This window comes from Alexandromys fortis, unplaced genomic scaffold (assembly GCF_014885135.2).
Source record: "Alexandromys fortis isolate MF-2015 unplaced genomic scaffold, M_Fortis_MF-2015_v1.1 scaffold_0, whole genome shotgun sequence".
Lineage (NCBI taxonomy): Eukaryota > Metazoa > Chordata > Mammalia > Rodentia > Cricetidae > Alexandromys > Alexandromys fortis.
The window spans coordinates 28,596,697-28,619,529 of record NW_026067949.1 but is presented as its reverse complement, the minus strand read 5'-3'; the positions used below and the strand labels follow the sequence as shown (position 1 = coordinate 28,619,529).

Genomic DNA, 22,833 nt, shown 5'->3' with positions numbered 1-22,833 from the left:
TAGAAGTCATCACTGTGTACCTGTTTGGTCTTTGTCTATACTGCATGTGTCGTCTTTGTAACACTTACCAGTCTTGCTCCTTTCTTTCCATTACTTATCCTCAACACTCTTCTGTGCTGCTATGTGCTGGAACAGTCATTTTATTAAGAACTTTCATGGTTTTACTATGACAGCTGTTCCTTCTGATGGACCATTACTGTTTTTGCTAATGCTCTATGAAAAAGCTGCTGGGGTTTTAAGTTTTGGGTTCCAGTGCTATTTCCTCCCCCAAATTCCATCATTTTTAATGTAAAATACCGAACAATTTAAAGTTTTAAGAAATCTGTCATGCTAGAGTAGGAATGCCCTGTCACAATACTTCCTGTCACAAAACAAAAGCAAACACTACAGCTAAAGATATGAAAAAATTATCTCCATGAAGAAAGACCTATCACATTCCTTGGTTAATATTCACCCAGTTACCAAAAATACAATTATAGTGAGCACGCATCTGGGTCTCACTCTGTAGACCAGGCTGGCTTTAAACTCTCAGATCTGCCTACTCTGCTTTCTGGTGCTGGGATAAAAGGTGTGAACTACCAGACCAGGCCTCAAATTAATTTATTCTATATTCTATTTGATTTCAGATTTAACTCAATAGTTAATTCCCCAAATATTATAAAGAAATGTTGACCAATTCTTAAAAAATGAAAGTTTTGGTAACTTATTACCTCAAATTTAAACTATTATACAAGCCAATTAGAAATAGGGACTAATCTGACATCTACACTGATTAAATGTTATACTGTTTACAAATATATCTTTGGCAGACAGATTAATCAAGTAAAAAATACAAAATTCATATGAACAGATACAGATATTAAGTGAGATTATACACATCCTTATAAAATACTTTTGTTTCACAAAGAAAAGCCACAAGTTCAGTTTTGCTACAGATTTAATAGGCTATTATTAAACCAATTACTTTTATTATGATATGGCATTAAATATGTAATAATAAACTTTAATTCTGTTTTACTTCTGTGGTAGTGGGGATAAAATCCAGTTCTCCTACATGCTCATCAAATACTAGCACTGAGCTGTTTCTCCAGCTCTAGAAAGTCTAAAAGGGAAGATTTTTAAAGAAAATCTATTTTATAAGACATATACTTGGATAGTGACTGCCTACTTCTATAAATAAAAGCAAAGTCTATCCTTTTTAAAAAATAGATTTAAAAATTATTTATTCAATCCCTTATTAGTAATAAAAGCTTGACTTTATGCTACATAAATACAGGCATTTCTATGATAGCACAACACATACATTCCTTGAGAGCTTTAAATTATACAGTATTGCATATTAAAAACTGATGGATCTTAACTGAGAGTGGTGACACACACCTTTAATCCCATCATGTGAGGGGCAGAGGCAGGAGGAGCTCTGTGAATTCAAAGGCCAGCCTAGTCTACATTGTGAGTTCCAGGACAGCCAGGGCTATACAGAGACCCTGTCTCAAAACCAGAAAAGAGGAAACAAGACAAAACAAAGATGATCTTTAGCAAAAGGAAGTAGAAACCACAGAGAGTGTCATGCAATTATAAAAACTGTAAATATTTTATAAAAAGACAATTTTTAAATTTTATTACAGAATTACCTTTTTAGTTTTACTCTATTTTTTATTTAAAAATCTAAATCCAGTCACTGGTGGGCAGGAGGGAGTGCTGCATGCACCACGGTGCAGGTGTAGAAGTTGGACATCACCTTTTCTACCACGGGAGTTCCAGGTATCTAACTCAGGCTGCCAGCTTGCCAACAAGTGCCTTCACTGGCTGAGCCACCTTGCTGGCCACACAAAATCATATTGCAGTAATAATTTAATATAGTTATTCAGCACAAAATCAATCTCTAAGTTTCATTTTCTGCTCCTGAATGCCACTTAAAAGTGTAAGGAAGTACTTACTGGCTGAGGCCTGAGGCTGCATTCGAGGTATTCCTCCGTTTGGCACTTGAAAGTTGGAGTCGCTTCTGCTGCTCTTCACCGAGTCAACTTGGGTGTTTGATGTTCGGGATAGGTTTGGAAGACTGCGCCTAAGTTTCTCTACAATAATGGGATTTGAAACAAATAACAATAAAAAAAATTAAGCTATTCTTTCAGATATTAAGTATAATTCAAAGTAAAATGATATATTTAAATATTTCTTTCTGTATACTGTAAAAGTAACAGGAAATGAAAAAAAGAAAAGAGAAAAAAAAGAAGAAAAAAAAAAGGGAGGGAAAAACAACCATACCCAGACAGAGGCTATAAAAGAATGAAATAACAGCACCCTTAAAGAAACTATAAATTATATCATCAAATTTAAAGAAATAAAGGCCACTCCATGAGTAAAATAAAGCAAACCCTTAAAAATTCCCATGTCCACTTAATCCTGTAGTATAGCTTGGGACTGATATTACTACTGACAGATACTTAGCTTCATAAAGTTAAATTTACTTTTTCTCATGTTTGTATTAATAAAATGGTGAACATGACTATTTGAAATAAATATTTGGGGGAAAATGCATTCTTTTTACACTAAAATATGGACATCTTATTCTCCAAACTCTGCTGTTTTACCTTCATTTTTAACATTGCTTGTCTGTAAGTCTGTGGGATGGCCCTGGAGGGAAAGGCGAGGTTGCTGCAACCGGCTAATCATAGGCTGTGGGGACACTCTGCTGTATTCTATTCCCCGGGCAGGAGAGCGTGAACGAGGCGAATTTCTAGGCGACTGCTTAGGAGATGGTCGGGGTGAGTTGCGTGGTGATGGCGAAAACCTGTTAACAGCAGGGTATACTGCATGGTGCATACTATCCTCTTCATCATCCAAGCTCTGTGCATCCAGTTCTTGATCACTGAAAGTGCCCCGCCTCGTAGAATTGCAAGATGAACCAGAACTGCGCCGAGAGGTGGTGGCTGCATATTCTTGCCGGAGACCTAGCAACAGTGAATTTCTATTTATTTCTTTGATTGTATTTTTCAAACATTTAAATATTTTAAAAATTTAAGTAAATGATTACTATTGAGAAATTCGACTTAAGAGTGTAAAGTATAAAGAAAATTCTTTTTCTACTTCTAGACATCCTTCTATATAAAGATGCAAAGTTATTTTTAAACTGAATGAAAATGTACTATTTGTTTAATTCCAAGACTTTTTGAATCTGGAGTCTAAGTAACAGCGTAAAGCCATAAATTAAAACAAACAAACGAAAACCAAGTTCTACTATATAAACGTAGACACTCAACCTTGGACTGAAGGAACACTGAGGGAAGAACTACTATGTAGGCAGTGAACAGAATACATTAGCAACAACCTTTAGAGTAAGCTATAACGGGGGGGGGGGGGGGCTTAAGTACATCTTCAGAAAGTCCTACTAACTACTGGCATCCACAAAAAATGAATCTTAGAATCAGAATCAGGCCTTTATGTCATTACTTTATGCAGAGAAACTGCTATTGAAGGGGCAAGATCTAGGGCATCTTTTAAGGCCATAAATCTCTGGAGAAAGTAGCTCAGTGAAGAGCACACATTAAGATGAATCCCCAGGAACTACAAAATAAAAAACAAGTAACCACTCCAAATCCTTAGAACTTCTAGGTTCGTGTAGCCCTGTAGAAACAAAAATCTCAACTTTCAACAATAAAAACTTACTTTCTTCCTGCATCCGGGCTAGAATCTGCACATCAGTTACATCATTTAGCTTATAGTTGGATCCAATTGAATCTTCATCTAGTTCTGAAGCACTTAACTCACTATCTATAGAGGATTGAGGGCTGAGTGGAGGATTTCTATCTGATGAACTTTTGAAGTTACCTTTAGAAAAAGGAAAACACATCAAACCTTAGTAAAGAGAAAAACTGAGTTAAACATCTGTTGCAGCAAGTAGCCAAATAATTACACCCTTGATTCAGTTTTTATTCTGTCATTTACACATATAAAATTCTTAAAAACTAAATTAGAAACTGACCTCATTAGAAGAAAAGGGATATAGAGACTCCTTGACATACCATGTCACAAATACAAAAAATCTTTTAAGTATAACTTACTCATTTCCCACAAAACAATTATGCTTTCAGCCAGTACCTGCAAAGCAGTTGATTCGGTAACTACTGGCTAGACCAGCAGTTCTCAACCTTCCTAATGCTGCAACCTTTTAACACAGTTCTTCCTGTGTGGTAACCTCAACCATAAAATTATTTTTGTTGCTACTTCATAACTGCAACTTTGCTACTGTTATGAATTATGATATAAATATCCATGTTTTCCGTTGATCTTAGGAGACCCCCATGTGAGGGTCCCAACCTACAGGTTGAGAACTGCTGCCCAAATGGGTCACAACCCAAAGGGTGAGAACTACTAGGCTAGAGTCTTTCATCTTTTACAAGATACGCAAGGAAACCATTCTGTAAGTAAATGATGGCAGTGCTTTTTCCTCTCAAATTCAGTCATTTGCACCATAACCTTTTCCTTCAAGAAAAAAATTTAGTTTTCTTAAACAACAAAATTAACTGAGAAAAGTTTATTTCTTAGACATTTAAAAACCAACCAAAAAAAGAACACTAGGTTAATCTGTCATGTTTGCCAAATTAGAAATGGGAACCAGAATGTTCTGATGTTTGGTAGTAAAGTACACTAGATGGTAGCAAGAAAATAAGTATATTTTTTAAAATGTACTCTATTACTTAGACCAAAAGGAGGACAGAAAACTGCAGGGACAAGGAATACATACCGGCAAGAACCTAGCATGCTTCTCAGGAAACACTTTCATGTGACCCAGCTTTGTGAAGCAATGATAAAAGCTCAACACTCTCACTAACGTGCCTAATACAGATTTAGAACATACTGCCACAGTTTGTAGCTTCTTAAATTTTTTTGTTATGTATTCATTTATTTATTCATTCATTCATTTATATTTTATGTACCTTAATGTATGTCTTGGTAAGTATGTCAGGTCCCATGGAACTGGAGTTATAGATAGCCATGAGCCACCATGTGGATACTGGGAATTGAACAGGGGTCTTCTAGAAGAGCAGTTTTAACCATTGAGCCATCTCTCCAGTCCTGTAGCATTTTTTTAAAGATTTATTTATTTATTACATGCATAGTGTTCTGCCTGCATGCATGCCTGCATGACAGAAGAGGACACCAGATCTCATTATAGATGGTTGTGACCCACCATGTGGTTGCTGGGAATTGAACTCAGGATCTCTGGAAGACTAACCAGTGCTCTTAATCTCTGAGTCATTTCTCCAGCCCCATCCCCCCTTTTTTTTTTATAAAGACAGGGTTCTACTTTGTAATATAAACTGTCCTTGAAATTACTACGTAGCCTAGGTTAGCCTCAAACTTGCAATCCTCCTGCCTCAGCCTCCCAAGTGCGCGGACTACAGGCATGTTTTATATCATGTTCATCTAGTTTTCCATTATAGTCAATTCCCCACAAGCATTGCTCCAGACCATGCTGAGATCCCTCTTTGTCCAGGAACCACCTTCAGGAGTAGTAGCTGCAACCCTCTCCTAGCCCCTAGCTTTACCCTTCTGTCTGTAGCCATCTCAACACCTCGGCCCTACTTCCAGATCAGTGACCTACTTTCTGGAGAGTCACCTTTGACCTTCCTTTCCTCTCCCATCCTTTCCTCTGTCTGCTGCCATTTCCACACCCAATGCTCTAGTCCCAGACCTTGAAGACCATCTTTGCAAGGCCAATTAAACAGCTCATCTACCACCTGTACCTATCTAACCCTCAGATCATACATCTCCTGCACTGGCCAGATTATCACAACAGACACAAAAACAAAGGAAAAGTCCACATGCTCAACTCAAATCACAAATTCAAAACCACGAATGGGCAAGGCAACATGTTGTTTTACCCACTAAAACTATGTAAACAATTTCTAACGAGAGCTTTTTAGACACAGAATTTTAAAAAATAATCATAAACTTTATCAAAGGATTACAAGAATTTAAAAAAAGACAACACTTCATTTGACCTCCAAGAGGATAACAGTAAGAGAAGAAAATAAAATACATGGTTGTATGAAATGACAAAGATAATTCAGGATTTGAAAACTGAACTCAAAGATAGAGACATTAAAGAGAACATAAATTAAAATGAAGATGGAATTGAAAACTATATTCCAATTAGAAAACTCTGGGTAAAGCCTTACAAATAGAAATGAAATCAGGCAGAAGATAGAATATCAGGACTTAAAGAAGAGGATTCTAGATGAAATAAGCACAGAATATAAGAAACATTTTACAAGCAAAGGAACATGCAGAAAAACACCATCAAAAGACCAAATCAGATTTAATAAGATCACAGAGAACTTTCCAAAACCAAGAAAGATATATCCATACAGATCAGGGAACATACAGAATTCTAATTAGATGAAATTGGATGAAACTGGGAGGGAGGGAGGGAAGGAGGGAGGGATGGCATAAACAACTTCTTACTGCATGATGAATGGGTCAAAGGGGGAAAAAAAAAATCAAGAAAGAAATCAAAATATTCCTGGACTAAATAAAAATGAAAGCATAATACAACAAAAGCTCTGTGATACATTAAAAGCAGTCCTAAGAGGCAAGTTTATAACCTTAAGTCTCTACATTAAAGAGAATAAATAAATATCCTAATAATGTAACCTAAACAACTGGGAAGCCAACTCAAACCCAAGAAGTGGCAAGAAATAATAAAAATCAAAGAAACAGAAACAAAGAAAACAATACACAAGATCAATTAATCTAAGAGCTGATTCTTTTAGAAGACATATTAGTTGGTTCAACTAATCAGAGAGAAAGAAAGATGGAGGGATTGAGGAAGGGAGAAGGAGAGAAGATGGAGGGATAGACTGAGGGAGAGGGAGCAGTCAAATTAACAAAATCAAAAATGAACAGGGAGACATTATGACACCAAAGAAATATTTATTATAAGGTAACACTTTAAAAGAACATGTACTCCATTAAAATGGAAAATCCTGAAAAAAATAAGATTATTCCTTGATTCACCCAAACTACCAAAGTTAAACCAAGAAGAGACCAACAACTTAAACAGACCCATAGGAAAGGAGGAGACTGAAATAGTAATAAAGTGCTTTCTGAATGAAAACAAGGTCCAGGTCCAGTGAAATCACATGAGAATTCTACCAAACTTTCAAAGAACTAAAATGAATACCTAAGGATCCCTCCAAACTTGTTCTATGAAGCCAGTATTACTCGAATACTCAAATAAAAGATACAACAAAAAACAAAAAGTACAGACCAATCAATATCCCTGATGAACACAGATGCTAAACTCAATAAAATACTAGCAACCCAAATACAGGCACATATCAAAAAGATCATCACAATGATCATGTTGGCTTTATCCAGAAATTCAAGGAGATGGCTCAACATATATGTAAGTCAATGAATATTAAGTCATATAAATGGACTTAAAAGTAAAAAAAAAAAATCACATGATCATCTCAATAGATGCAGAAGAAAGTCCTAGAGAATGTAGGAATGGAAGGGACATACCTCCTAAATAAGGAATATATATGACAAACGTGAATCCAACATTATCATAAATGGAGACAAACTTGAAGCAATCCCATCAAAATCAGGAATGAGACAGGGCTGTCCACTTATCATCCCTCCTTTTCAATATAGTGGTGGAAGCACTAGCCAGAGAAATAAGGCAAGAGAAGGAAATTAAAGTGATACAAATAAGAAAAGAAGTCAAAAATCCCTATTTGCAGACAATATGATATTGTATCTAAGAGATCCCAAAAAGTATAGAAATGTAGAAGAAAACTTCTACAATTAACAATTTCAGCAAAGTGACAAGGTACAAAATCAATTTACAAAAAGCAGTAGCCCTTTTATACACCAACAACAAATATATTAAGAGGTCATGAACACATTCCCATTTATATTAGCATTAAAACAATAAAATATCTTGAAATAAACCTAACCAAAGAGGTGAGAGACTTCTACAACAAAAAAGTGCGTATTTCCAAGTGAAATTGAGAAAAACACTAGAAAATGGAAAGACACTGTGTTCATGAATCAGTAAAATTAATATGGTGAAAACAGCTATCCTACTAAAATCAATTTACAGACCCAATGATACAATCCCAATCAAAATACCTATAACATTCTTCACAGAAATAGGAAACCATCCTAAAATTTATATAGCACCAAAGACGATCCCGGATAGTCAAATAACTCATGAATAAAGAATAATAATGAATGGATTGCATTTCAGAATTCAAAGTGTGATACAGAGCTATAAGACAAATAATAAAAATATGGTACAAACCAGATGTATAGACCAACAGAATAAAATAGAAGACTCAAAATTGAGTACATAACTACATAACTGATATCTGATATTTGAAGAAAGAGGAAAACACACACACACACACACTGAAGGACAACATCTTTTACAAGTAGTGCTGGGAAAACAAGATGTCCACACAGAAGAATGAAATTAGAAACTGTATTCTATCATCTCACACAAAAATTACCTTGATCAGAGACCTCAATTTGAAACCTGAAACACTAAAACTACTAGAAGAAAACACAGGCAATACCCTACAAGATATAAGTGTAGTAAAGAACTTTCTATATAGGACCCTTTTGTCCGGTATTTAAGGCCAACAATTGACAAGTGGGACCTTATAAAACTATGAAGTAGGCTGGGCATTGTGACACATGCCCTTAATCCCAGCTCTTGGGAGGCAGAAGCAAGTGGATCTCTGAGAGTTCGAGGCCAACTTAGTCGAAGTAGTGAGGTCCAGGACAGCTAGGGCTACATAGAGAGCCTATTTCAGAAAACAAAAACAAGCAAACAAATCTTAACAAAAGAAACCAAAAAGGTTCTGCACAGCTAAGAAAAACAAGTCAAGAAGAACCCCACAGAATAGGAGAGAATCTTTGCCAGCCACATACATGACAGAAGATTAAATATCCAGGACATACAAAGAACTCAAAAAACCAGAATGAAGGAAACAAATGACCCAATTCAAACATAGGCTAAGTATCTGAACAGAATGTTCACAATAGAATGAATCAAAATGGCTGAACAATATCTCAAATAGTGTTCATTATCTTTAGCATTTAGGGAAAGACAAATTTAAAACGTGTTTGAGATTTCATCTTACCCTATTCAGAATGACTAAGATCAATAAAACTTATAACGAATGTCAGCAAGACTGTGGAGAAAGAGAAATCCTCATTCCACAGTTGGTGGGAATATAAATCAGTGGGTGTAGCCACTTTGAGAAAAAAAAAAAAGAAAATTGGTATGGAGAATCCTTAAAAAGCTAAAAATAAATCTATCATATGATCCAGCCATATCATTCCTTGGCCTAAATCCAAAGGATTTAACATCTTTAATCTTACTCTGCAGAAATTTGCATGGCCATGTTCATTGCTGCCCTATACAAAAGAGCCAGGAAATTAAACAACCCAAATGTCCTTCAACTGATGAATGAATAATGAAAATGTGGTGTGTGTGTGTGTGTGTGTGTGTGTGTGTGTATCCCTAGAAAAGATTATATTGAGTGGGGTAACCCAGACTCTGAAAGACAAATGCCACATTTTCTCATCTGCCATTCAAATCTTCAGATGTGAGTATAGAAACATAAGAGTCACTGAAAAAAAAAAACCCAGCAAAGTATGAAAGAACCACGGGTTGGGGGAGCTTGAGAGATGGAAATAACAGATGATACAAAGAGAGAAAGAGAAAAATAGGGAGGAAGGGTTCCAACTTGGAATGGGGAAGAACAGCAACACAGAAGAAAGAGGGAGGGCAGACAACACTAAGGTTGTTTGATAAGCCTCAAGGAATCCTATTATCTTATATTTATCTAAAATTACATACATGACTTATGTATATGTATATACATACATAGAGATAGGCAAGATAGCTTAAATTAAGTTATGCCAATTGGGCTAACAATGCTCCCCACAGGAACCAAAGACTAACAAAAACCCAGGTACCAGGTATAAGTGACTCCCCAAACAATATAGACCATTGCTGTTGCCCTTGGTTAGCTCTTAGAGGTTAAAGGTCAGCCCCTTATTGCTGAATATACCATCTAGAGGCAGCAGAGTCTGCAAACTAGCACAAGGGACTGATAGGCAGGTGTTTCTGGAGCTCACTGGCCTGACCCATCTCAAAACTAAGGCAGAAAATGAAAGAGACACCTGATGTCAACTTTTGGACTCCCTGTGCACTGTACACACACACACACGCACACACAATTATATAGCACTCAGTTTCGAGGAAAGCTGCACGAGTTAGAAAAGACGGCATTAAGAGTGACGTGGTGAGTTATTGAGAAGACTAAGCTACTCGAGAAATGTCTGTAGCAGACCAAGAATTGCCCAGGCCACAGCAGTCTGTCCTCCTCACGTCTATTACAGCACATTAATCATATTAAATCACAAGCTATGATTTAACTATAGTATCAAAGCTTACTAATACTCTTTAAAAACAGGTCTGTAGATTTTACAACCCCAACAGGCTGTAAATAAGGTTTTATTGGTTAAAAGAATCAAGTTTGTGGTTCTGTTTTTTAAATACTAATTTAAAAACCAGACTTAGGTATACCCCGAAGAAAATGACATGCACATAATTCACAGTCACTGACTTACCTTCGGATTCTTAGCGCTCGTTACAGGAACGAGTGGAAAAGAGCACAAAGAGATTCTCTCTCACTGCTTCAGAGTTTCCTAAATAAAATGGACCCAACCCTGTGATGGAATGGTTCCTTTCTGAGCTGGGCCCATTAGGTAAAGTCATTCCTTACCTGAATTCCCAGGAAGTATAAGCTGCTTGACTATAGGAGGTCGCACTGGTGTTGAGGATGGAGAGTTGAAGCCGCTGCTGTAAGGGCTACTGGCATTTGGGCTATAAGGACTTGTATAACTCATAGAGTTGAAAGGATTATTGTATAAATTTTGCCTCTTGAGAGCTGCATTAATGAAAAGGGAGAAAATCAAATTTAGTAACTGGGAAAAGGTTAACATTTCAAAAGTTTTCTTAGTAAAGATCCATGAAGTCAGGACACGATGTATCCACTAAATCACCTTTTCTATCACTATGTTCATGTCTGTAGGTTAGTGCTGCTGTCAGTTTTGCTAAAGAACCACTGTACAGTAGTCAACAATAACTAGACTTGTAACTGGTCCAAATGTTCAAAATGAGTGACTGTTGAGTGCTAAGATATCTCCATCACTCCTTCCAGAGCTTAGGGGTCATGGTAGCACTGGAAGCAGGGGGATGTAGAAGGGACGGCTCCCATGAATGACACGGCTGCTGCCCTCTTGAACTTGGAGCAGCTATGTCTGCCTACATGAGCTTTGCCTGAGATTCAGCAGTCAACATCCTGTCACGGACAGAAGAGAGGATGAGGGGGCTCCACCCTTCTTGGGAATTCTATGTAGTTAATAGTTGATGGGGGATGCTAAGACATTTTTCTTCAGTGATAGCTACTAGTAAGGCATCCACACTCCTGTCAACAAACATAATGAAACTCATTAGAACACACACAGAGAGAGAGAGAGAGAGAGAGAGAGAGCTATGAAGTGGGGCCAGTTAGTAAGAGGAAGAGGACTGGCAGGAGTGGGAGGAGGATCTCTACCAATTCAAGACCAGTCAGTCTGGGTCTAAGACAGCAAATGAAATCATAAACAAGAAAAATCAATCCTTAAATAGACAGTTCTTCCTTCCATCTTTTCCAATATTTACAAACATTAAGGTAAATAGTAGAGAACAGACAGACAAGGGCTGGGGAGAGGAAATCTTTAAAATGTAACATGTGTGCAGGGAATGAGTAGCCTACAGTGGTAAAGAATAGCAAGGAGCAGCTTAGGAAAAAGTAGCTGGTGCCAGGTGTGGCAGTTCCTGTGTGGGTCTTGGGTACCAGCATCAGTACCCCCTCAAGGCTCAAAATTAGATGTCTATGTCAGGCGAGGATCTGAGGGTAAAAAAAAAAAAAAAATTAACTCAAGCATGTTACTTCTGCATCTTTTATATTTTTCATGCAAGGGGAAAAATGAAGCAAAAGGGGGTACAAAGAGAGGAAGAATAAGGGTTGATCTTCATAAGGTTTCTAATTTTTACAGACATAGTTAGAAAATTCTATAGGAAAGGACAATGATAATATGCATATCAAAATCACAAAAAGAGACAGGTAGAACCTGACAAAGCTGTACACCAGGAACAGGTGGCCCAACCCAGCATTCAAGGGGAAGCACCTGACATTCCAAAACATTAGATAAAGTTACTAAGCGTCCCTGAATCCTGGATTCACCCATTCTCCTCACCTAATCCCTTTTGTGATAACCAGCTTTGATGACACCCAGATTTGTTTGGTAGTAAAGGTGGGGCATGCTGTCTTCCTGCTCATTGCCTGTCTTCTATAGAAATTTCTATGTGGTTTGTTAGCAGGTAATTTTGTGGGCTAAACCTGATAAAACTTAGTCTTATGAAAGCTGCTAACTTATGAGAGACTGTTAGGAAATACAAGTAGTCAGTCACCCTTAAAGTATTAATAAAATTAATTACAGGGATAAGCCTTATTTAGGCTTACCCTGTATATGTTTTCAAAGTCAAATTTAAAACAAGTAACAAGAAACAAAGTTTGTCTCATCAGACATATCTAGGCAGCCCTCATACTTCAGATATCTGCAGAATATGGCATTTAAAATAATGATTAAAAAGCTTATAATATTAGACAGATGATGGAGGAAGGTCATTGGTTAATTATAATAAGCCAACTGCTTGGCCTCATAGCTTAGAACATAGATGGGAGGAGGAAACAGAATAGAATTCTGGGCGGAAGAGGAAGTGAGGGCAGACTCTAAGATCCTAGCAGTGACCAAGGTTTCCAGAGAAGATTATGGGACACCATGATGTCTCCACCTGAATTACGATGATGCTGACCACTGGGCAAGATGACCTGCTGCCAGGACCGGGTCCAGACTGTGGACAAACAGCAGGACATTGGGGAATTGATTCTACCACTTTTTTCTAGACAAAATAAGGTCAGTCTTTTCCGTGTCCCTCTTCCAAAGGAAAAAAAATAACGTTATGGGCCGGGCTAAAACTCTTAAGACTGATGTTCTGATACTTCTGCCTCCAATGCTATGGAGACTGGATATGGCTAACTGTATATGGACTCCAGTCCATTTGGAAGCTGCCTGGTCCATACTCAGGTATAATTAATTAATTAATTAATTAATTAATTAATTAATTTATTTATTTATCCTTGAATCTCTGACAGTATTGATGGCTAGGCTACCTATAACTTTGTCAACTTAGCAGCAGCAAGTATCCAGGTCTTTCCACAAAGCTATAGCCAGCTTGTTAGCTCATTTTATATATGCAGAAATCAAGCCTTGCTTTTTCTAAAGCTACTAGATCTTTTAATTAAAAACATTTTAAAATATAAATGCTCATAAGCTTTAAGAGTCTAAAAATGATTTAAGATGTAAATACAGGTTACGATATGGAAAATGTTTCTGATTTCTTTCCCCTTCTATGGCACAGTTCTGATAAGCAGATCAATGACTACTTACTGTTTGGGTCACAAGCTCAAGATTTTAGATTTATTCTGGTTGCCATCTAATTATGAACTTGAAGGTGTTTCTCATCAGGCCAAAGACATCTCTGTCCAATCTATAACTGGGTCTCTGGACAGTAGAAAAATATACATGCGCCACGCGATGGTGACGCACGCCTTTAATCCCAGCACTTGGGAGGCAGAGGCAGGTGGATCTCTGTGAGTTCGAGACCAGCCTAGTCTATAAGAGCTAGTTCCAGGACAGGCTCCAAAACCACAGAGAAACCCTGTCTCGAAAAACAAAACAAAACAAAACAAAAAAAAAAAAAAAGGAATGTCTAATATCATCTGACTAAAATTTAGTTGTTTCACATTATCTACAGTATTTTTTTTTTCCCCGACAGGGTTTCTCTATAGCTTTGGAGCCTGTCCTGGAACTGACTCTTGTAGACCAGGCTGGCCTCAAACTCAGATCCACCTGCCTCTGCTTCCCGAGTCCTGGAATTAAAGGCGTGCTCCACCACTGCCTGGCTATCTACAGATTTATAACCATCTATTTCACTCAATCACAGACGGAACATAATAAAAATCAAGTTCCAGAGTATAATTCTAAAAGAATTCATACTGAGACAAAACCTTTTGAAACTCATATACAAGCTATTTGTCTTTTCAAAGAGTTTCTTACAGAGATGAAAAGACTCAAAATCAGCAGCTCTGTTATTACCTCCTTAAAGTTATTTGCACATAATAACCATTACTTATAGCATTTCAGCTTAACTGTTTACCTAGTCTTCCTTCTGCGTTCTTGATCACTTTCAGCTTAAACTCTAACCTAAGAACACACGTCTATAATAAAGCCAAAGCAGAAAATTTTAACTACACAGCTGTAATGCAAAGAGAAACTAAAAACAAGTGAGCTGCAAGCTGCAGGAATGACTCGGTGGCTAAGAGGAGTACTTGCTGCTGCTCTTGCAGACAACCCTGGTTCAATTCCTAGCACCCACAGGGTGGCTCAAAACCATTTGTAATTTGAGTTCCAGAGAATCTGATGCCTTTTCTGGTCTCTGTGGACCATACATATGCACATATACAGGCAAAATACTCTCACATACAGATTAGTTCTTTAATTTTTAAGTGTTTACAAGCACAAGGTCCTGAGTTCAGATCCCCAGCACTCACATAAAATCCTGAGCACAGCAGTACATACACATTTGTAAACCCAGTGCAGGAGCAGGTGAAGAAAGGGAATTACGTAGAGTTCCATGGCCAGTTAACATAGCTGCATCAGTGAGTTCCAAGTTTCAGTAAGAAACCCTGTCTCAAAATCTAAGGGGGACAGCAAATAAGGAAGACACATGCACTGGCTGGCTAGTTTTTATGTCAACTTGATATAAGCTGAAGTTGTCTGGAATTGGAACTTCCTTTAACAAAGTGCCCCTATCAGAACGGCTTGAGATGCATTTTCTTGATTGGTGTGGGAGGGCCCATCTCACTGTGGACGATGCTACCGCTGGACTGGTTTTCCCAGGTGCTGTAAGAAAGAAGGCTGAACAAGCCAGCAACCAGTACTTCTTCATGGCCTCCACATCAGCTCCTACCTCCAGGTTCTTGCCCTGACTTCTTCCCTCAGTGATGGGGAACTATAAAGCTGAAAGAAAACCTTTCCTCCTGAGGTTGTTTTTGGTCATGGTGCTTTATCACAACAAAAGATACCCTAACTAAGCCAAATGAATGTCAATCATTGGCTTCCACATGCATATACACATACATACATACATGTACCTATACCAAGATATATATGTACACACACCCTCATGAATACCACATACAAATACATATACATACCAAAAAGGTAAAGAAAGCTTATTCAGAATTACTCATCATGCTTCATATTTCATCAATAGTGGGTTTTAAGAGACTGAAAGAAAGGCTGGAGAGATGGCTTAGTGATAAAAAGCACTGGCTGGTCTTCCAGAGGTTCTGAGTTCAATTCCAGCAGCCACATAGTGGCTCCCAACCATCTATAATGGGCTCTGATGCCCCCTCTCTCACGCAGACATACATGCAATTAGAGTACTCATACATAGAAATAAATACTTTAAAAAAAAACCACTTAAAAGAGACTGAGAGAAATGCAAAGAAATACAATACTTTCCCTGTATTTCTACCCACACTGGTATGTTACACTAAATAGCACAAATAGCCATGAACACCATTTTGTAAGCTTTGTGAATGCTGTTAAAAGAATATAAAGGCAATTTAAAATACCAAGTACAACAAAGAAAAGAAATAGGGCTGTAGAGATGGCTCAGAAGTTAAAAGCACTGGCTGCTCTTCCACAGGTCCTGAGTTAAATTCCCAGCAACCACATGGTGGCTTATAACCATCTAAAGTGCCCTCTCCTGGCCTGCAGTCAGACATGCAAGTAGACACTGTATACAAATACAATCTTTAAAGAAAAATATCTGAATGGAAAGGAAATGAGTATGAAGGATCTGAAGAGCCAGGGACCAATCAGTCTTGAGTGAGGAGGTGATGCCTCTTAGGTCTCCATGTATATTTTTCAGCACAATCTATTTATCAAGTGTGGTATATGGGATAATTTAAGATGACATTTTTTCATTTTAGAAACTGGCTTAGGTTATTATTAAAAAGATTAAAATTCATAATCTCATGGATATAATCTGCCACAGTGAGACTAAGAGTTTTAAAAACCTCTATGGCATGAATGCAGCCTTCATGAAGGTATACAGTGAGATTCATAGAAGCTATCAAGCAAGAATTGCCTGCCTAAATATGCACATTCTGTGTACATATATGCAATTAAGAAAATGAACAAATTCACAAGTAAAATCATAAACATACCTGACATAGTTTGATCAAGTTTGTGGATAAGAGACTTTTTAGCACATTCCACATCAGGACTTGGGTAATCCAAAACTTGCCTGCACCAAACTAACGGACTAACAGATTTCTGCATTGGTGTGAGTTTTTTCTTTGGTGATGAGTACAGCCTAGAAGAAAAAAAACAAAACACAAAAGAGCAACGTTCGTTATTGAGCACAGCACTATAAAGTAGGGTCTTTCTGTACTGGTTCAAATAGAGGATGGTAAGTGATGTGTTTGTTTAAAATCCCAACTACTTATTATGCAAGAAAATGATACTAGTACAAGCAGTATTACCTCAAACCTCAACCACAAAATGAACCCAAAAGTCAGATCTCAAGATGGTATTACTTTTCTCCTGTGATTAGAGCTATGAGCAAACACCTGTCTTGGCAACAACTGATTTATGTTTTCAGCAGTATTTCACTAACTTCCTAATGCAATCATGCCATTAAATCAAGTGGAAAACTGGGCACCTTTAATTCCAGGACTCAGGAGGCAGGGACAGGGTGGGGGAGGGGATCTCTGTGAGTTCAAGGCACAGCCCAGGGCTCACTGTGCAGACAGCCTGGCCTATTTGGCAAGTTCCAGGCTATTAGCAGAAAACAAAACAAAAACAAACAATGGATGAAGCAATGAGTGGTATCATGTCTTGGAGGTGGCAGTGGTAGAATGGGAAGACCTGAGCTTTACTACCATCCTGGCCACAACCAGGCAGAGAAGAAAGTGGTTGTTGATGAGAGCTCCCAAATACCTTCTTCATCTTTTTGTTTATTGAGGCAGGGTCTCACTGTGGAGCACTGGCTGGACTCATAGAGATCCCCCTGTCTCTGCATCCCAAGTGCTGGGATTAAAAGTTGGAACTACAACTCCTGGCTTCCAAATATCCTCCTGCTTGTAGAAAAGCCTGATTGTCATCTGAATGTTCTCTAGATCTTCTTTGACGTTAGTACCTTTGGTACCAATAATTCCTCCTGGTAGACAAGGATGGATCAACAATTTCTTCCTTGTAGTATTGATAGTTTAACTATTCCACAGCACTGAATTTGAGTGTTAGTTAGCTGGTTGCAGCGGGTGATGGCCAAAGAACTTCTTCCAAGGTAGGGACAACTTTACACCAGTGGTTCTCAACCCCTTTGGGCAGCAGTTCTCAACCTGTGGATCATGACCCTTTCACAGAGATCGCCGAAGACCATCAGAAAACACAGATATTTTCATTACAATTTATAACAGCAGCACAATTATAGTTATGAAGTAGCAGTGAAAATAATTTTATGGTTGGGGGTCACCACAACATGAGGAACTATACTAAAGGGTCGCACATTAGGAAGGTTGGGAAGTGCTGGTCTACATGGAGAGCCTTATATTCTTCCCAATCACTGCTAGCACTCTTGCTTTAAACATGTACTCCAATGATCTCGATATTTCTAGATTATAGATGCTTGTTTCTCTTCCATCTTCTGCAGTGTGTTCCCCTGATATAAAAGACATTATCTTTTATCTGGCTTTTCAGTTTCTGTTTTCTTGTGTTAAATGGATGCACCAGTTACAGGCAAAATGTTGATGACCACACAACCAAGCCCAACTTTTTAAAATACAAATCTGACTCAACAATATTCACTCCTCTGCTAAACTTCTGTGCCAGTTCCCTTTGCCTTCCAAAAACGGTGACTAATGATCCTATTACATTATATCTTTAGCTTCTTCACGTCTCAGCTTCCTCCACAACCCAAATCTAAATTCAGCCATACAGGACCAGTTTCTATTCCTGGAAAACCTAAAACTTTAGCTGGTAGGTTACTTGTATATACTGTTATATTACCCTTGTCTGAAACAATTCCAATTTGATTCTTTTGCCTCAATGTCCCCTGGCCAATTTCATTCAGATCATTCCAACTTTCTCCAGGGTCTTCAGGAATACCTTCCTTAAACATGTCTGGTGAAAATTACTAGATATCCCCAGTAAGTACAATGTTGGGAAGAAAGATATAATAAGGAAGCGTCCTTATAGCCATTTACATACATCATACCTTACCAAGAAGGAAATTCACATTCCACTTTAATCTCCATTCAACTGAACTTCCCTACCCATTTTACTCTGTTTGAATGCTTTGAGTTAACAGTTTTAATGCATAGACACACACACACAAACAATTTAGAAATGTTAGTGGCGGAAATAAAATTGATATAACGTGGACAGAACTCAAATCATTATGCTAAGTAAAAGAAGCCAGTGACAAAACACATATTCTATATGACTTGCTTATACAAAAAGTCTGGACTCTATGGAAAACAAAGCACATTAGTGGGAGGATGGTAGAAGGGAGTGAGAAATAACTACTATTTATGAGTACCAAGTTCCATTTAGAACTGTAAGAAATAGTCTAAAACTATATTATAGAATTGCTGTATAATTCTGTAAGTACATTGGAAAGTAACAAACAATAAAAAGGCACAATATATTTAGACAGTTAAGCTTTATATTATGCAAATTACATCCCATTAATCAAATTTATTAGAAATAAATTTGCCCATGAACAATTACAAAGAAATTAAATACCTTTAAACGGAAAATTTTTAGAAATGTAATTAAGAATATGAATGAATCATATTTGGGCTATGTCACACACTAATGCCCATGACACAACTAAGAATGTAACTTTATTGTGTTTTTGCTTACATACAGAGATGCACATACATACACATAAGCACACTCACATGAAAACCAGAGATTACTTCAGGTGACATTCAACAAGTGCCATCTACCTTGTTATTTTAAGACGGGGTTTCTCTCTTGGTTTGGAACTCACCGTGTAGGCCAAACTGACTTGTCATGAAGCCTCAAGGATCCCCTCTCTACCTCTCCAGTCCTTATATTACAAGCACATATTGCCAAGCCCTAGGGATCGAACCCAGGTCCTGATTGTGTGGCAAACATTCTACTGGCTGAGCAGTCTTACAGTGATATTTTGCTTGTATTTTAACAAATAAAGCTTGTCTGAAGATCAGAGTGCAGAGCTAAACCACTGGGGAGCAGGCAATGGTGCCACACACCTTTACCCCATTATTCGGAAGTCGCAAGCCTTTAATCAGCACTGAAGAGGTGGAGACAGGACTGGTATGGCTGGGCAGAGAGAGGAATGTAAGGCGGGAAGAGACAAAAGTTCAATGCAGTCTGAGGACAGGATCGCCCTTTTGGTCTGAGCACTGGCAGAGGTAAAAGAACTCTTCTGTAGCTGGCACTCAGCTTCTCTGTTCTTCAGCATTAACCCCTATATAAAACTCTGGATTTTTAATACCAATTAGAAATCGTGCTACACAGTCTCCCCAGCATTGAATATAATTACTTTAAAGTACAAGAACTTTAAAGTCTACAGATACAAGAATAACATCACCTTTCCCTTGCTGAAATTAACCCCCATGTTACTTACATGTTGGATTATCTGACTCTTCTATTTCTTTGCATATTCATATAACTGGCATATTATTAAGATTATGGAAAGAAGAAAGACCATAACTGATTGGTTGAATTTATAACTATAGTAATCATTTCTTATACTGTAAACAAAATAGTCTATCAAAGCTAAGGGCAACAAAAATTTAACTGTATTTAACAAAACGTAGTAAGACAGTTAATAGAAGAGGGAGACTGTGCTTTCATTTCTTGGCTGCCCAGACACGAATAACTACACAGAAACTACACTAATTACAACACTGTTTGGTCAATGACTCAAGATGTATTCCTAGCTACTTCTTATATCTTAAATTAACCCATTTTTATTAATCTGTGTATTGCCACAAGGCTGTGGTTGACAGGTGTGTCATGTCACTACTTCAGTGACTACACATGGCATCTCTTCAATTCAGTCTACTCTATCTCTGTTTGGATTTCCTGCCTGGCTATACTCTGCTAAGCCATTGTCCAAAACAGCTTTATTCATCAACTAATAAAAGCAACACATAAACAGAAGGATATCCCAATCAACTTATTGAAATACATCTCTTGATATTACTATGGAAATTTTTCTTTTTTGATATTTTGAGACAGAGTTTCTCTGTGTAGCCCTAGCTGTCCTAGAACTCACTATGTAGAACAGGCAGCCCTCAAACTCAGAAATTCACCTCCATCTGCCACCTGAGTGCTGGGATTAAAGGTATGCCCCACCACTGCCCAGTAAAATAGTTGCTCTTATGAGGGAGTAAACAATCTTGGAACAAAAATAATGATTTTCTTCTTAGGCGAATTAAGTGAAGTGGACTTTTAACCATTTGGCTTGATAGTACGGTTTTCATATAACCTATGGTGGTAGTTTGAATGAGACTTCCCCACGTAAACTTGAACAGTTGGGCATTTGGTCCTCAGCTGCTGGTGCTATTTGGAGAGGATTGAGAGATATGGCTTTCCTAAAGGAAGTATGTCACGAGGGGTGGGCTTTGAGAGCCTCAGGCCTTGACCTACCTGCAGTTTCCTCTTTCAGCTTTGTACTTTTTGTTCAAGAGAGATCATGCTTGCCTGCTGCCTCCACCCTGCCATTGTGGACTTTAACCCTCTGTGACCATAAGCCCAAATAAACTCTGAAACTGCTTTGCTCATGGTGTTTTATCACAACAATAGAAAAGTACACCTACTTAAGTAGTTGCAATGAAATGGAATGATTTTCACCTCAAGAAGTTGGTAAAGTGTTTTCAGCAAATAAAGGTGGCTGCAAGTCCTGTTCTCATCTACATTCAACTGCCACACTAATCTTTCCAAAAGACCATTTGTTAAGAACATTCTCACACTCAAAAAGCCTCATCCTAGATTTCACAGCTAGCCACAATATGTTCTCCAACCCACTTAATTTTATAAAGTTATTTACCTTTGCTTGATGCACATGAACTGTATTAGTAATTGTGTTTCTTACTTGTTCTCTAACAAACTTCACTCTAGTTAAGTGTGTTTACAGGCCATTCCTCCATCTTATTCAAGTACTAATTCTTTTCCCTGTACTTTTAGATTCTGACAGAAAGACATACCCTGCCATCTGCACCCAAGCCCAAAATCCTAGCTCTCACATTTAAGTCCATATAAACTTTTCTCCTGTGAAAAATAATTGTTTTCAGAGAGAAAAAGAGTCTATAATTTTCAACTAGACATAATCTAGATTCACCTGGGGCAAGTTGAATCAATGGTGAATTACTGACCTATCAGTATGTCTGCCAGGACTACCTTGACTATGTGAATGGATATGAAAACACCCAGCTCACTGTGGGTGGCATCAATCCCTAGATCTGGGCGTTCGACTGTGAAGAGTGGAGAAGAGTGGATAAAGTGAGCTGAGTAAAGAAAGCATGCATGCATCCACTTCTTTCTACTCTCGACTGTTAAAATGCTGTGATTAGCTATGTCAAGTTCCTGTCACTCTGATTCCCTGCAATGATGGACCATAACCTAATTGAGAGCTAAAACAAGACCTTTCTCCCCGAAGCTGTTTTGTCAGGGCATTTTGTCACTGCAACTAGAGCAGAAAGTAAAACACCAGCCCAACTCTAAAAATCCTGAAAGCTTTGTGTCATGCTCTATTCAATCATGTAAACAACCATTAGTGTAGCAGCTCCTACTGGCCAGGCTTGGGACAGGACAGAAATTCAAAGATAAGCTATGATAAAATTAGATTATCACATATAGATTATTATTCATATAGATATCATTAGTCTCTCACTCACAGGCTATACTGCCGTCAAGATGCCTGCTTACTGAATTCCAAACCTCCAGCTAGACGTAGGTTTCTAAGACTCATTAGCTTTGTTTTTTTCTTTTCTGTTTGTTCGGTTGGTTGGTTTACTTTGGTTTTAAATCAAATTCCTGGATTAAAGTGGGAAGCAATTGTTGTTGTTATTATTATTATTATTATTATTATAGAAACACGGTCTCTCTGTATTATTATTATTATTATTATAGAAACACGGTCTCTCTGTATAGCCCTGGCTATCCTGGAACTTGCTCTGTAAACCAGACTGGCCTCAAACTCAAGATCTATTACCTGCCACTGCCTCCCAAGTGCAGGGATTAAAGACATGGCCACCATGCCCAGCTTATTTTATTTTCTTAACTAGAAATATTTTATGTGTGAGCATTTTGCCTATGAGTATATCTGTGCACCATGCATATGTGTGGTGCCATGGAGGTCAGAAGAAAGCCCTGGATGCCCTAGAACTGGAACTAAAGATGGTTGTGAGGCCCATGTGGAATAAGTCTGATCCTCTGAAAGAACTTGTGCTCTCAGCCAATGAATTCTCTCTCCAGCCCCTGGGTTGTTTTTAATCATCAAATCAGTTTTAGATACTGATATCCAATGGCAAACAGAAATTTCATAATTACAAATCAACACAAGAT

The 22,833-nt window shown here is 37.8% G+C and overlaps 1 protein-coding gene across 2 annotated transcripts in view; it reads right to left on the bottom strand.

The window, feature by feature from the left end:
• The window catches only part of Slain2 (SLAIN motif family member 2), a 55,585-nt gene that overhangs the window by 18,988 nt on the left and 13,764 nt on the right, over positions 1 to 22,833 (bottom strand). For both annotated transcript variants that reach the window (XM_050149813.1, XM_050149814.1), the window contains exons 2-6: positions 16,437 to 16,585; positions 10,815 to 10,979; positions 3,670 to 3,831; positions 2,595 to 2,954; positions 1,941 to 2,078 (exon numbers count right to left, since the gene is read on the bottom strand). In XM_050149813.1, the coding sequence (XP_050005770.1) occupies positions 1,941 to 2,078; positions 2,595 to 2,954; positions 3,670 to 3,831; positions 10,815 to 10,979; positions 16,437 to 16,585 (974 nt within the window). The remainder of the gene's footprint in view (positions 1 to 1,940; positions 2,079 to 2,594; positions 2,955 to 3,669; positions 3,832 to 10,814; positions 10,980 to 16,436; positions 16,586 to 22,833) is intronic.